The sequence below is a fragment of the Gopherus evgoodei genome, chromosome 3 (assembly GCF_007399415.2).
Source record: "Gopherus evgoodei ecotype Sinaloan lineage chromosome 3, rGopEvg1_v1.p, whole genome shotgun sequence".
NCBI lineage: Eukaryota > Metazoa > Chordata > Testudines > Testudinidae > Gopherus > Gopherus evgoodei.
In genome coordinates this window covers 154,502,759-154,517,858 of record NC_044324.1, presented here as the reverse complement: position 1 = coordinate 154,517,858, position 15,100 = coordinate 154,502,759, and the positions used below count along the sequence as shown (strand labels likewise).

At 39.3% G+C, this 15,100-nt stretch overlaps 2 protein-coding genes across 13 annotated transcripts in view; one reads left to right on the top strand and one right to left on the bottom strand.

Annotated features, from left to right (window-relative positions):
* Positions 1-3,669, top strand: part of QPCT (glutaminyl-peptide cyclotransferase) — a 33,703-nt gene extending 30,034 nt beyond the window's left edge. For all 5 annotated transcript variants that reach the window (XM_030557073.1, XM_030557072.1, XM_030557076.1 and 2 more), the window contains one exon: positions 1,700-3,669. In XM_030557073.1, the coding sequence (XP_030412933.1) occupies positions 1,700-1,845 (146 nt within the window). In that variant the 3' untranslated portion in view covers positions 1,846-3,669. The remainder of the gene's footprint in view (positions 1-1,699) is intronic.
* Positions 3,670-9,905: 6,236 nt separating this feature from the next.
* SLC30A6 (solute carrier family 30 member 6) overlaps positions 9,906-15,100 on the bottom strand; it is a 32,722-nt gene continuing 27,527 nt past the window's right edge. For all 8 annotated transcript variants that reach the window (XM_030557063.1, XM_030557061.1, XM_030557062.1 and 5 more), the window contains 3 exons: positions 14,806-14,853; positions 14,033-14,101; positions 9,906-11,146 (listed from right to left, as the gene is read on the bottom strand). In XM_030557063.1, coding sequence (XP_030412923.1) covers positions 10,649-11,146; positions 14,033-14,101; positions 14,806-14,853 — 615 coding nt within the window. In that variant the 3' untranslated portion in view covers positions 9,906-10,648. The remainder of the gene's footprint in view (positions 11,147-14,032; positions 14,102-14,805; positions 14,854-15,100) is intronic.

The following is a 15,100-nucleotide window of genomic DNA, read 5'->3' as shown; positions in this document are numbered from 1 at the left end:
ACAAAAAAAATACCCAAATACCCAATTTTGATAATTTCCCTTAATGGTACCAAGACAAGTTACAAAGAAAATAAACATAAACCTATTTATCCCTTCCTAAAACTTACTACTCTGATAAGAGGCTGGTTCCTTGATCTTTCAGTCCAGCTGAAACTGAAACTCTAAACAAAGGAAAACTTCCATCCTTCCTTTTGAAACATCTTGTTCCCCAATTGGTTCCTCTGGTCAGGTGTCAGCTAGGCTAGGTGAACTTCTTAACCCTTTACAGGTAAAAGAGGCATTAACCCGTAACTATCTGTTTGACAGTCTATAAGGTGCCACAGGACTATTTGCTGCTTTTACTTTAATTATGAGGCTTGTACTGACCCCCAGCCTGCTACTATTGCCAATCTTATGTGTTCACTCTAGCCAGCTGCAGGGCTTTGACAAATGCAAAACTGAGGTTCAGTCCAACCCAAGCTCCTCTGAAGGTCAGATCATGCACAACTGAGTAGGGTGATGAGCACAGTATGGTACAGCTCATAGTTGAAGAAAGCAGGGCAGGTGCCACTGAGGCATAGCCTGTTAAACACCTTCCATGTGTGAGCTATGGCGAGGTTACCAAAAAGAAGCCCCAGTGAAAAGATGGAGAAGAACCACCACAGTCACCAGACACTGCAGGTGACAAGCTCCTCTAACATCATGGGAAGGAGGCAGAGAGGTGCATCTTATTTGTTTGCTTTTTGGGAGCTGTGTGAACAAGGGGGTGGTAGGGAACAGGATGGGGAGGGGGGAACAGTGGTAGGTGGAGAATAAATTTAATTGTCCCTCCCACAAACAGTTCCATACCACAACCACGCCCACCCCTCCAATGGCTTGGTGCCTGAGGCTTTCACCTAACCAGCATTACAGAGCCATCATGCTGGAAATGCTGGTAGCTTAGTGTAACAAAGGATGCTCCATTTTACAAGGCAGTAAAGGGATAGGTAAGGCATCCTAACCAATCCCAATCAGGGAGCTGGATAATTGCTACATAGAACAGAGCAAGGCTAACATTACGCTATAATAGGCCCATTCAGAGTTACCCTGAGGAAAAGCTACAGTGGCTACGTGTCCTCCGTAGCTCTCAGGTAAGCACAGTAGGAGCATGATTGCAAGGCTGAGAGCTGCTGTGACAGTCCAACCACAACTACTGTCACAAGTATTTTTAAAGAGTGTGCTGGAAAATTAGTCTTTTTTAAAAGACTAATTTTAGGAATCAGAGGTAGCCATGTTAGTCTGTATCCACAAAAACAATGAGGAGTCCGGTAGCACCTTACAGACTAACAGAAGATTCCCTTCTCCTCACATGTCAGTGTATTTATGCCTGCATCTGTAATTTTCACTCCATGGATCTAAAGAAGGGGGTCGAGGGTTACCCACAAAAGCTTAACAGATTTATTTGGCCATAGTCTTTAAGGTGCCACCATACTCCTCATTAATTTTAGGAATTATACAGTGTATACAGTGGTGAGCTTCTGTAGTCACAAGTTAGGTAAGAGGAACAATGGAAGGAAGCTGTGGCAATACCAGCTTGTTATGGAGTCATTCTATTGAGTAATAGTCTGACTGTAGCCCTGGATTCCAAATGACTTAGATGCTTCACTTGTACTGTAATGCATGCTAATTTAGCACACAGGCCTTTTGGGTGAGTATCTCCAAATTCCTCTCTCTCTTTCAGGGGTTCAAATTCTTCACTTGATCCCATCCCCTTTCCCTAAGGTGTGGCACACTATGGAGGACAATGAACAAAACCTCCACAAACCCACCGTTGACAACCTCAACAAAATCCTACAAGTGTTTGTGCTGGAATATCTCAATCTGTGATAGCACAGTGGCTCTGAAGCACTGCTCTGTTTTAAATACTGCTACCAGCCCCAAGCGTCAAGTTCTTAATCATTTCTCACCAGGAGATAACTATAATGGAGAGCACTAAAGTAAAGCATGATGTGATGACAACTCTTATTAGTCAGAGGTCAGCTGTCTTTGGCTGCATAGTCCAGTTAAGTCAGATAAAAATGCCTTTAAGCAGGAACTGTCAGCCTGGACAGAACCTGGTCCTCCACATCTGACCTGAGGAGAGAGAAGGGAAACCTGAATTTTTCCATGTCACTATCACTGTTTTTAGTCCAGACATTAAAACTAAACAGAATCCAGATCCTGAATGCAACTACTTCCTAGTTTAGGGTTTAGCTGCAGTTTTTATAGAGTGAATAACTTTTAAAGTCCAAAGATGGATATTCAGAGCTCATTACCAATCATAAGTGTTCAGATTATGCCTGTTTTGAGAATGGTGTGGAGCTACCCCACCGCAGAAGGAGCTTCCAGAATTCTTGGCATGCCAAGTGCAGCACACCTTAAAAGAGCATGTGCTTAATCCCCGTGAAGCAGAGAAAGGATCATAAATATTGTCTTCTCACTGTCCTGTCCTTTGTGAGGTGGTAGGTTTGTGCTCAAGGTGGGGAAGGAACTACACCTATGCCCTGCCCTTGCACAGGCATGTAAGAGAAGAGTGGATATTGGCGGGGAAGGGGGGGAGGGAGAGCAGAGTTCCTGCACACACTGTGCATCCATGCAAGAGTCAACCACAGTTTGTCTCAAATTAAATAAGCCCTTGCAGAACCCACCAGGGATTGGTGGTATTGCAGCACAAAGCAAAATCAGAACTGATCACATTTTACTTGTGTGCATTTTTTAAACTACAGGATTTAAAAAATATTTTTAAATACAATGCAAGCTGTAGAGTAGTGGCGCTAATGAAATAAGCATTAGAGTAGGTGTAAGGTTCCAAAGAATGAGAGTCTAAACACCACACAATGAGGAGCAAACAGAAACATCCCAAGAGTGATAACAATTGTCATGGCACTGGCCTGTATTTTAGATTTTATACAAATAAGCTTTTCTAAACCTAAGATCCATATTTCCGTAACTTCAAATTCCAATAGAAACTTTAAAGGCACTGAACATTCCCTTGTAGTGTTTGCAACACAAAGTTGCAGCATTGTGCTATTATAAGAACCTGAAAATGAAATTCTGATCTTCTATTTTCGTTGTCCAAGTTGAGAGAAATGCAAAAGGTAAAAAGCACACGATGGATTTTAAAGTATTTTCAATTTTAATAATCTAAGTCACTGTAACAAAAGCAAGAATTTTTTCTTTTTAAATGAGATTTTTAAATGTTACATCCTCCTATTAAGATGCAATAATCTGGATGCATTCTCTAAAACAGAGCACAATAAACTTAAATACATGTTTATCTAATTTTTAAGAAATTGTACAATAAAAGTTGTCACATTAAATAAAAATTGAGTCATTACTAGTATGTGTGTGTGTTTTACAGATTATGAGAATTTTAAGTTATAATCATTTGAGGTTTGAACATTAATGAGGTTATGCTAATGTCCAAGCAATATAAAAGAAACCTAAACAATGTCATTAGGCAGAGAAAAAGTATTAACAAAAGGGAAAGGTACAGAAACTGCCATGAATTTAAAGGCTACTAAGTTATTAATTTTTAAAAAGTGGTTTGTTTGCTGTGGTTTCATGCTCTGTAAGGCCTCTGAAATTAAAATTCATTGGCGTTTTTAACATGTATGACATATATGTGGAGTTAGATGCTGTTACTAAGAAACTGCCTGAAATTATAAATTCCTACAAGTCTATTCATTATTTTACACTAACTCACCCATAAAAATGTACTCCCGTCTGAAGTGTGACCTACAAAATCAGTATGGCGCATTTAAGGGTCCCCACTGCTCCTGAGAAAAGTGCTACACTTTTATTCTCGTGTCACTAGCTGACACCACCAGCTTTATGAAGTGTCTGAGGTTTCCTCTGGAAGGTAAATTTTTATTCACTTTGCTAAGGGTGACTGTATGTCCTGTTTTGACCGGGACAGTCCCTTTTTTAAGTCCTGACCCGGCTGTCCTGACTTTTTGGCAAAACTAGGCATTTGTCCCGTTCACTCTTGCCAACTGATCATCAACTGTCAAGAGCAAATGAGACAAATGCTCAATTTTACCAAGAATGTGGGGTGCCACCCTTAGCAGGGCACAGAGGAACATGCGGTGGGGGGATGACTTGGGCCAGTCCAGCTCCACATGAACGGGGAGAGGGGTTGGGCGAGCAGCTTGGGCTGGCCCCGCATGGGCTGAGGGGTGAGTGGCGCAGGCCAAGGGGGATTAGCGGCTTGGTCCAGCCCCATGAAGGTGAGTGGGAGCAGCTCAGGCCAGCACTGCATTGGGGTGGGTGGGTGGGTAATGGCTCGGGCCAGTGTCTGACATCAGCGCCATGCAGGGGGCAGGCATGCAAGGCTTGGGCCAGCCTGGGGGAAGGGAGGCCTCAGGCTAGCCCCGGGAAGTGTCCCTTTTTCCCTTTGCTACTAGCTCCCTATTTAAGGCCTGAACTGAAAGGCACTTAGCAGACATAGATCTCATTGACTTCAATGGGTTGCAATAGCTCAGCTCTGAGGACTGAGACTATTCTTGGCCATGACAAGAAGGTCCAGTGGTTCAGGTGACACTTGTCCCCTGGGCTCAGAGAGCTAGGGACCCTCCCTAAAGAGTTTCCAGGCCCTAGGGCTCATCAAAAGAGGCTTACCTGGAATGGCACAAGTCTCAGATCCAGAATGGAGGAAGACATCAGCAAAGGAGATGGTCCACAGTGCAGCTGGAAGAGAGTAGGTGCTGGAAGGTACAAGTGACCCAGAACACCAAGAGCCTAGACAGCAGCTAAAGGCAGACTTAGCCACAGGAAATGCTAAGCTGACTGACAAATCAAAAGCAGTTTGGGGTGGGGTCTCATTGGTCCAATCAGACAGACACTCAGAGGAAAAACAACATTTGGTAGAAGAAAGTCAGGGTTGGGTTATCACTTACCATTGCCTCAGAAGACAAATAGCAGGAAGTTGGTGGTGGGGCCAATTCAGAGCACATTGGAAACTGAGTTTGTCTTTGTATAAAAGAGCTGGCATCTGGACAGCACCTCCCCTTTCCTATCTGCATGGCAAATACTGTGCCCAGGTGGGACACAGCAAAGATGATGAACTCCAGGCCATCTGCTGATCCACAACTTGTAAAACTGCTGCTTGGACCTCCTGCTTGGATAAAGCTGCTACCAGTCAGTCATCTAAATATGACAGTTCTTCAATCTTTGGTTCCTGTATGGATACAGTGGCTGCTACCAGAGCCTTTGAAAAAGTGTGTGGGGTGTTGGTTATAACAAAGAGGGAAAAGCACTAAGTGTCGTTACACAAAGGATCTCTCTAATGACAATGTATTACTTTACTTGTATTGCAATGAGTAATGCATAGGAGCCCCAGTGATGGACCAGAACCCCATTCTGGTAGGCACTCTATCCACAAACAAAAAATAGACCGTCCCCAAGAATTTATACTCTCTCAGATCCAGTCAGGCCATACAATTTACTTACTTCCATTGCAGCACTCACTGCCCTGTGAGATTGCATTTGGAGCTGATTTACTGGTTAACCCAGAATCCTCTGCTAGGTGGAATCCTCCCAGCCTCCTCTGCACAACAAAACACAGTCCACACAAACCCTGGAGGTCATCCTGCTGGGGCAGAAACCTCATGGCCATGAGAGTGAATACAATTAAAATCAGCATTTCCCATTTAACATACATAGATACTTGCTTTTTTGTGTGATTAGATACCAAACACATTGATTGTGACTAGCTAACAGTGAAATTTAAAATACAATTAGCAAAGGCAAAAGAATGACAAAAATCTTGTATCAGAAGTGTCATATATAAAGTTATTTACAAAATATATACTGTAAATTCTGTTAATAATCTACATGACTGAAAACGAAGTAGGTATTCACCCATGAAAGCTCATGCTCCAAAACGTCTGTTAGTCTATAAGGTGCCACAGGACTCTTTGCTGCTTGAAAACTAAAAGACCATCTATTATGAAATTCAGACAATCAACATACAAAAAGGTAATGACAATTCTTTTCACACGTCATCACGTTTTTCTCTATTTTTAATCACCACAATTGCCTTTAATTTTTTTCCTCACATCAAGAGATTTTAAAGATGAGTCTAATTATTTTTTCTAATTTTACTCTACCCTGATTCTACATGTATTATGAACATGATTACAACAGTAAGTCAACTGAAGAGCTGTATTTCTATTAGAGCCTCTGTTACCTGCACGTCTGTGCAGTATAGTATATAAAGTGTATAGTAAAGTAGCAATTCAAAATAGTTGTTAAATGTACTTATTAAATATTGCACAGTTCAGTAAAAATACTGCATCTCTAATGAGAAGCTGTGGATTCAATTCTCCTTTGGGGCTTTAAATCAACTGTGTCTTCAATTTAAAGTGTGGCTTCTACTAAAAGCAAGCAAACAGATGCAATGAATACAATAGATATAGTCCACAAAAATGAAAAAAAAATCAAAAATCAATGTAATAAGTAGAGACAATTCTTAAATGCAGCTAAAAAGTATTATACTGTAAAGAACCGTTTTTATGTTGCTAAAACTGCTATATTGAGAGTGATACAATTTAAGGCTTAAGTAGTACAAACGACCTGTTTAATATCCTCTCTACTGGGATGAATTTTACCCTAAATGCATGCAGCTTCTATGAAAAGCTGCATAATGAAGGTGAGGTTATTAAACAAAGGTGATTATTGAACCAAAGGTTCTTCTAGTTGAAAATATACAGTACTTCAAAGTTCACTAGCACTAGGTTATGCTTGGTTTTCAGATACCATTATACTTCTTATACTTTCTAACACTTTACTGAGCTGACAGTTTGTCATTCATTCACCTGCTAGGAAGAGTAAGTCAGGTCTACACTACACACTTACTTTGGTAGAACTACATTGCTCAGGAGTGTGAAAAAGCCACACCCAAGTGACATAGTTATACCAACCTTAACCACCCCACCATGTAGACAGCACTGTGTCAGCAGAAGAGCTTCTCCCACCAACACAGCTACCACCTCTTGCGGAGGTGGAGTTATTAAGCCAACAGAAGAGCTCTCTCTCGTCGCCTTAGAGTGTCTTCACAAGAAGCGCTACAGTCGCGCAGCTGCGCTGATGCAAGTTTGTACTGTAGACCTGCCCTAAGAGTTAGACCCCCATCTGTAACTCATGTGAAAATGTACTCTATAGCTGTGGGTCTCAGCAGATTGGCCCCAGGCAGTCCTCACCAAGGTACGGTTCTACAGAACACAGTTTGTTTTTTTTCCCGCGGGGGGTGGGGGGAGCCCTCATCCATGTGTCTGAGTGGACTGATGTGAGTAGTGGGGAGATAAAGTGAAAATGGTTTCCTTGTGTGTGGAACGGCAAAACTCCACAAGTAGTGCATGGGGACAAAGTCTCAAAACCTCAAGTGAAGATTTAAGCTCTGGGGAAGTGTTTATTTCTTAATTTAACCAGCTCTGGAGGAAATAGGCCTTTATCCTTCTGGTCAAACACATTATCTTCAAATAACATCTGATTAGATTTCAACTTGTGGGTCACCTAGATACTGACTATGGTGACTGGTGCTCTATAAATATCTAAGATGGGTGGACTAATTTGGTGAGCATGCAAGCTAGCAAAGGAAGAGCCTTTGTGCCGAGGATAGTGGGAGGGACAAGACTGTGTGTGGTGAGCTGGGTGGCAAGGACGACAATGGGAATGGGCAACCTGTTTGTGTAGAGCTGAGAGATGCAGAAGACAACGTAGAGACCACTTCTGTCTGGGAGCTGAATAGTGTGGCGAATATTGGGGGCAAGAGGAGAAATAGAAAGCAGTATTGCCAGAAGGCCCTTCCACAGAAGCATCATGGCAAAGGGGGAATGAGAAGGTGAAAAATGGAGGAGCCCTTTTGGGATGCACTTTTGGACCCTAGAGAAATATGGCTATATGTATATTTATTAGGGCTGTCAAGCGATTGAAAAAACTAATTGTGCAATTAAAAAAATCGATTAATCGCACTGTTAAATAATGAAAAACATTTATTTAAACTTTTTGGATGTTTTCTACATTTTCAAATATACTGATTTCAATTACAACACAGAATACAAAGTGTACAGTGCTCACTATTTTTTTTTATTACAAATATTTGCACTGTAAAAAACAAAAGAAATAGTATATTTCAATTAACCTAATACAAGTACTGTAGTGCAATCTTTTTATCATGATAGTTAAACTTACTGATGTAGAATTATGTACAAAAAATAACTACATTCAAAAATAAAACGTAAAACTTTCGAGCCTACAAGTTCATTCAGTCCTATTTCTTGTTCAGCCAATCACTTGAACAAGTTTCTTTATATTTGCAGGAAATAATGGTGCCCGCTTCTTGTTTACAGTGTCACCTGAAAATGAGAACAGGCGTTTGCATGGCACAGTTGCAGCTAGTGTCGCAAGATATTTATTTATGTGCCAGATGCGCTTAAGATTCATATTCCCTTGATGCGTTACCCATCATTCCAGAGGACATGCATCCATGGTCATGATGGGTTCTGCTCAATAATAATCCAAAGCAGTGCAGACCAATGCATTTTCATTTTCATTATCTGAACCAGATGCCACCAGCAGAAGGTGGGTTTTCTTTTTTGGTGGCTCGGGTTCTGTAGTTTCTGCACCGTAATGTTGCTCTTTTAAGACTTCTGAAAGCATGCTCCACTCCTCCTCTCGCTCAGATTTTGGAAGGCACTTCAGATTCTTAAACATTGGGTCGAGTGTGATAGCTATCTTTAGAAATTTCACATTGGTACCTTCTTCGCATTTTGTGAAATTTGCAACGAAAGTGTTCTTAAAATGAACAGCATGTGCTGAGTCATCATCCAAGACTGCTATAACATGAAAAACATGGCAGAATGTGGGTAAAACAGAGCAGGAGATATACAATTCTCCTCCAAGGAATTCAGTCACAAATTTAAACAAGAGTTATCAGCATGGAAGCATGCCCTCTGTAATGGTGGCCAAAGCATGAAGGAGTATACAACTGTTTAGCACATCTGGCACATAAAATACCATACAATGCAGGCTACAAAAGTGCTATGCAAAAGTCTGTTCTCAATTTCTGGTAAATTTGCAAAGAAGCAGCAGGCAGCATTATCTCCTGTAAAGGTAACCAACTTGTTTGTTTTAGCAATTGGCTGAACAAAAAGTGAGACTGAATGGGCTTGTAGGCTCTAAAGTTTTACATTGTTTTGTTCATGAGTGCAGTTATGTAAAAAAAAAAAAATCTACATTTGTAAATTTCACTTTCATGATAAAGAGATTGCACTACGGTACTTGTATGAGGTGAATTAAAAATACTATTTTATCATTTTTACAGTGCAAACATTTGTAATAAAAATATAAAGTGAGCACTGTACACTTTGTATTCTGTGTTGTAATAGAAATCAATATATTTGAAAATGTAGAAAAAATCCACATATATTTAATAAATTTCAATTGGCATTCTATTGTTTAACCATGCAATTAAAACTGCAATTAGTCATGATTAATTTTTAAATTGCGAGTAGTTTGAGTTAATCGCATGAGTTAACAGATTAATTGATAGCCCTATTTATTAAAAAATAGTTAAGCGTACATGAAAATTAGGCACAGTCATGTTGCCAATATGGCCCTCAGTACCACAAACACAGAGCATCACTGCCATATACTGTGTTCTCTTTTTCTGCATCATTGATATATACTATGCCTGTGAACTAGCTTTACAAATGGTGAACTGTTTTTTGAAGCTCTACAGGAGAAATACAAAGTCACAATGGAATGAAAGGGCACTTTCAACAATCTGAAGAATGAACTAGTGGCTTATCAAGAGTGAGCCATACACTGTGCATGCCAAAGCTATTTATCTGGTTCATACTGTTACGGGAGAGGCCACAGGTAAGAAAGAAGTGCTTCTAGAATATGGAATTTCTAATATTTTATTTCCCAGTATATTGTCATGTAATTTTGCAATTAAAATAAAAAAAATACAAATATGAGTATGAAACAGTTACAAGAAGACAGTTGATGAATACTTTGTACCCTTAATAAAATCAACAAGAAATACAATTATATAATAAATGATTCCTTAATGTCAATAAGAAATTTAAAAGTCTTAGTTTGTCCTTATACTGGCCAGTAAAATGTGTATTGAGAAAAAAGACTTTTCCAACCTAGGAAAATCTAACTGTGACTTTGCCAAAGATTGATCAAACAGTGATCATAATTTTTAAGAAAAAAATGAGAACTGGGGCAGAACAGATGAATCACTGCTGTTGCACAATCATTCAGTAAAACAATTCAGAAACAATTCGCAGTTGAAAAGAATGGAGGATGCTTCGCCTTCACAATTTTGCTCTCTCATGAAACTATGTTCATGTTATACTTAAGCACATTATTGGAGGAAAAAGAAAAGTGAATAGAAAATCTGCATGTGAATAAATTCAGTAGCTGTAAAAACTATTTGCAAGTTCACAAGTCTGTCAAGAATTTGTTGCATCATATATACTAACATAAAAAAGTGGAAATGCAATTAAACTGTTTAATGAATATAAACAATACAATTGATCCCAGTAATTCAGAATGGTCTAATGGTTTACAAAAACTGGGCAATTAAAAAAAAAAATCAATATCCTTATGTACAATAAATAACGCATAATAGAGTTTATTATGGCTGGGGTTGACCTCGAGTGCTAGTTCCATATCTGCTTGGGACATTTGTAAAACCAGTCCTGAATCCTTGAGTTGCTCCCATCCCTGGAATTCCAAGTCCTTGATTGAATACATTGCTGTAAGGTACAGATCCATGATTAAGGCCCAATCCATAGGGTCTTGTCTGAGTGTTTAAAAGGATGACTGGGTTCATATTTTTGCCCGGTGTGTTAAAAGAAAATTCTGGAGGTGGGCTGCTAGGTTTAGCTGGAGTGGATGTAACAGGGTTCAAATTATCAGTAGCCTTTAAAGGTGGCATTGGAATAATATGATGATCTGAAAGATTCAACATATTGTTCGCAATAGGCCCAGATGTTAATGTAGGTCTGATCCAATCATCTTTGAAAATCTGGACAGTCAAAGTAGAGACTAGAGTATACAGTCGATTAGTCACATGAGCAAGTACCATTTGTTCATTAGCATCTCTTCGAATTCGTACATGTACTGATCCAGCCTAGAAAGTGAACCAAAACAAAAACCAACCAGGCTGTTATAAGACTTTTAGGTAGAGATCCTGATTTGCATTAAACATTTTAGCTACAAGGAGAGCTAAACAGTATCTTAGTCAGCACAAACGTGGAGACTACTGTGGAACATCAGAGCCACACTTAAGTAATTCCATGATGAGCACAAATTTCCATGAGGCCAAAACACTGGGAATGGGAATAGGCTGAGATTCATATCTGGGAAATTTAGATTATTTAAACATTATGCACTTGGTGTTAAATATTGTTTATAGTCAACAATGAAGTGAGGGCAGAAGCTGTAACATGACAGGAGCAGATGGAGAGAAGAAGAAAGAGCATTAAAACAAACTCCAAGTTGAGGAAAGTATGTCACTGTGCTGCTGCTGAATGCAAGAGACAACACCTGTACCAGGTGAGCTTGAAGGCAAGGTAAGAACAGAAGCATTGCCACTAACAGTACACAGACTCAGAGCTCTGTGTCTGAAGTGATTACACTACTGGATATAATCTGTGTGTGGTGTGCGCCTGCCTGACCCTTACTAATATTTCCCTCTCCCATAACTTGAACTAGTACTGCAGACAGCATGGGAAACAAAGTTCTGTCCCTCATTTGCCTTTTGCATCCATCAAACAAAGAATCTGACCTACAGCAAATGCAGTTAATGGCTGATTTTCTTTCTGGTAGCACTAACGAGCAAGAGTTTAGGCAGATCTTGGGCATCACTCCAATTTCCAGTGCAGATTGGAAGGTGCCCAGTATAAAACAGACAAGCTGAGGTGCAAAGGTTTTGTAAAAATGTGTGGAGAATCCACTGAGTCCAATGTATTCCCACCGCATGACTTCAGTAACATCTGGTATTTCAGATAACAGAATAGGTGACTCCAGAGCCTCCCTTTCCTTATCAGCAAATTTGGGTAAGTTAACTTTGGTGAAGAAGCTCCTATGTTTTCAGGGTATGACATGCTAAGAAGAATAAAAAGGAGAGAAAAGTTTTAAAGGACTCTTAATTCCTGGCTGTCACGGAGTACCTGATCCCCCACTTTAGTTTCAGTAATAATTTCCTTTGTGTGTCCATTTTATATCACAGAAGAAAAAACAGCTGTTAGAAAGTTTTAATAAACTCCATATTTTCCATTTAGGATCTTACTAGGTGCTCCTCTGTAGTATAGGAATTCTAGTTCTGTTTTAGGATTGCTAGAGCACATATGGGTCAGTTGAAGAGACCATATTTTCCTTTTCACTTCTCATAGCTGAGCTTTTTCTTCCTCAGAGACAATTCCAATTAACTTCGCGTAAGATAAGGCCATAGGAGAATCCCATATAAATTGATTTGGCACTAATCATTGATGACATTTGGAAGAATTTTTAAAGGATCCAAAATGGTTGCTTTATTCCAAAGTTGTTGTATAAGTCAATGATTACTACACCAAGAAGATTCAACTCTAATGTCCTCTGACAAGTCTGAAAACTGGTTATCAACGCATGGTTCAAAGCAAAGATTTCATGGAGGGTGCACTTTAAAAAGAATAACAAAATTCTACAAGGACCAAACTATAATCTAGCCTGTAGTAAGAAGTGTGCATAGCTGAGAAACATACTAATTTGCTGCCAGTGGTATTGTTCTCTTTCTAGATATAAAGTAGTTCTATATTTATGATATCACTCTGAATTGTGATGTGCACTTCTTTAGCAAAAGGTTACTGTGGTGAATCTATGACATGATGCCTCTGTATATAACCAAAAATTGCACCTTGTTCAGGGTGGGGGAGAGGATTCCTGTCATAAACAGATAGCTAAGGGTTAATGTCTCTTTCACCTGAAACACCTGACCAGAGAACCAATCAGGAAACTGGATTTTTTCAACTTTGGGTGGAGGGAAGTGTGTCTCTGAGTCTTTTGTCTGTCTGCCTGTTTCCTCTGAGCTTTGGAGAAGTAGTTCTATTTTCTAGTCTTCTGTTTCTAAGTGTAAGGACAAAGAGATCAGATAGTAAGTTCTATGGTTTCTTTTCTTTGGTATTTGCATGAATATAAGTGCTGGAGTGCTTTGATTTGTATTCTTTTTGAATAAGGCTGTTTATTCAATATTCTTTTAAGCAATTGACCCTGTGTTGTATCATCTTAATACAGAGAGAACATTTGTATTTTTTCTTTCTTTTTTATATAAAGTTTTCTTTTAAGACCTGTTGGAGTTTTTCTTTACTTCAGGGAAATTAAGTCTGTACTCACCAGGGAATTGGTGGGAGGAAGAAATCAAGGGGAGAGCTGTGTGTTGGATTGCTAGCCTGATTTGGCATTTCCTCTGGGTGAAGAGGAAAGTGCTTTTGTTCCAGGATTGGGAACGGAGAGGGGGAATCACTCTGCGTAGTTTCACAGAGCTTGTGTCTGGGTATCTCTCCAGGAGCATCTGGAGGGGGGGAAGGGAAAAAGGATTATTTCCCTTTGTTGTGAGACTCAAGGGATTTGGGTCTTGGGGTCCCCAGGGAAGGTTTTTCAGTGAAACCAGAGTGCCCCAAAACACTCTAATTTTTTGGGTGGTGGCAGCAGTACCAGGTCCAAGCTGGTAACTAAGCTTGGAGGGTTTCATGCTAACCCCCAGATTTTGGACGCTAAGGTCCAGAATCTGGGAATAAGGTTATGTCAATTCCAAACCTCACTCTAAGTTTTCAGAAAAGTGCTGCAATGAGTGTAAAAAAAAAAAAAAATTCACTCAAGCTTTATTTAACAGGAAGGGGAAAAACTATATTTTATGGCATCTGAATTTCTAAATTCCATTTAAAATAACGAGATCTCATTTATTTAGTAATTATTTAGCTAAGAGATTAAAGATAATGTTCCCTTTTTAAAGGACAAGACAATATGGCACAAAACATACCAAAGTACCAAAGCCCAATGTCCAGAAATGCTCATTTCGAACCTCCAAGACACCATCCAAAGTGGAAACCTAATTTAAAAACATAAAATGTGGTAAATTATCATTAAAGAAAATGTTTCCAGTCTTTTAGAAATGTAGATTGGTTTAGATAACTGAGCTGTAGATGATATTGTCAATATTTCATTTTGCATTGTGGACTCTCCCTTCAATTAAATTTTCATAAGGGACTTGATTGAAGAAGATGCCACTAAACTCCTAGATATATTTATATCCAATATATTCCCACTATCTGAAAATGTGTAATTTCTTCATATAGCAAGATCTGTTTTTTCCAACACCCAGGCTTTTTCACGAATGCTTACAACTTCTCTATCTGTTAAAATATAAAAGGAACTCCCTCTTTTATGCCTTCTTAAAACAAATTGCTGCAAACCCTTTCAGCGATAAATTATCAAAGATTGAACATATTTTAAAGCAGATCTGTACCAATTTAAGAACGTGAACACTTCTGTAAGACATAATCAACCGTACTGTCTAATTTAGATTGTAAGCTTTGTATTTCTTTTACACACACACACACACACACACACACACACACACACACACACACACACACACACACAGCGTAAGTGTAGAATTTTCATTTGCAGTCAGATTTATCTTCTGTAGGATGAATACTTGAAGGACCTGTAGGTGTTCGCTATGCATGTTCAGCCTTTGTATTGAACTTCTTTGCTGTGCACCTCATGTAACATGTTATACACTAAACTTACCTCTCTAAGAAGTTTATCTAGCTGACCAATCACATGCGGCGGGGTTGTCTGAAAATAATCAAAAGAATGTCACAATAAAAACAAACAGATGCTAATTTGGTCCTAATCTTAAAGCTATATTAACTTTATTATGATCTACTGTCTGCTGCCTTTATAATTTATAGTAGTATAGTCCTTTAAATGTAATTACTTGAGCGGGTAGTTTACTAAACTCACAATGCTGATGCTTTGTTGTTACATATACTAACAACTCAATCAAAACTATAGGCTGCATCTGTGATTGCTATGATTCCAT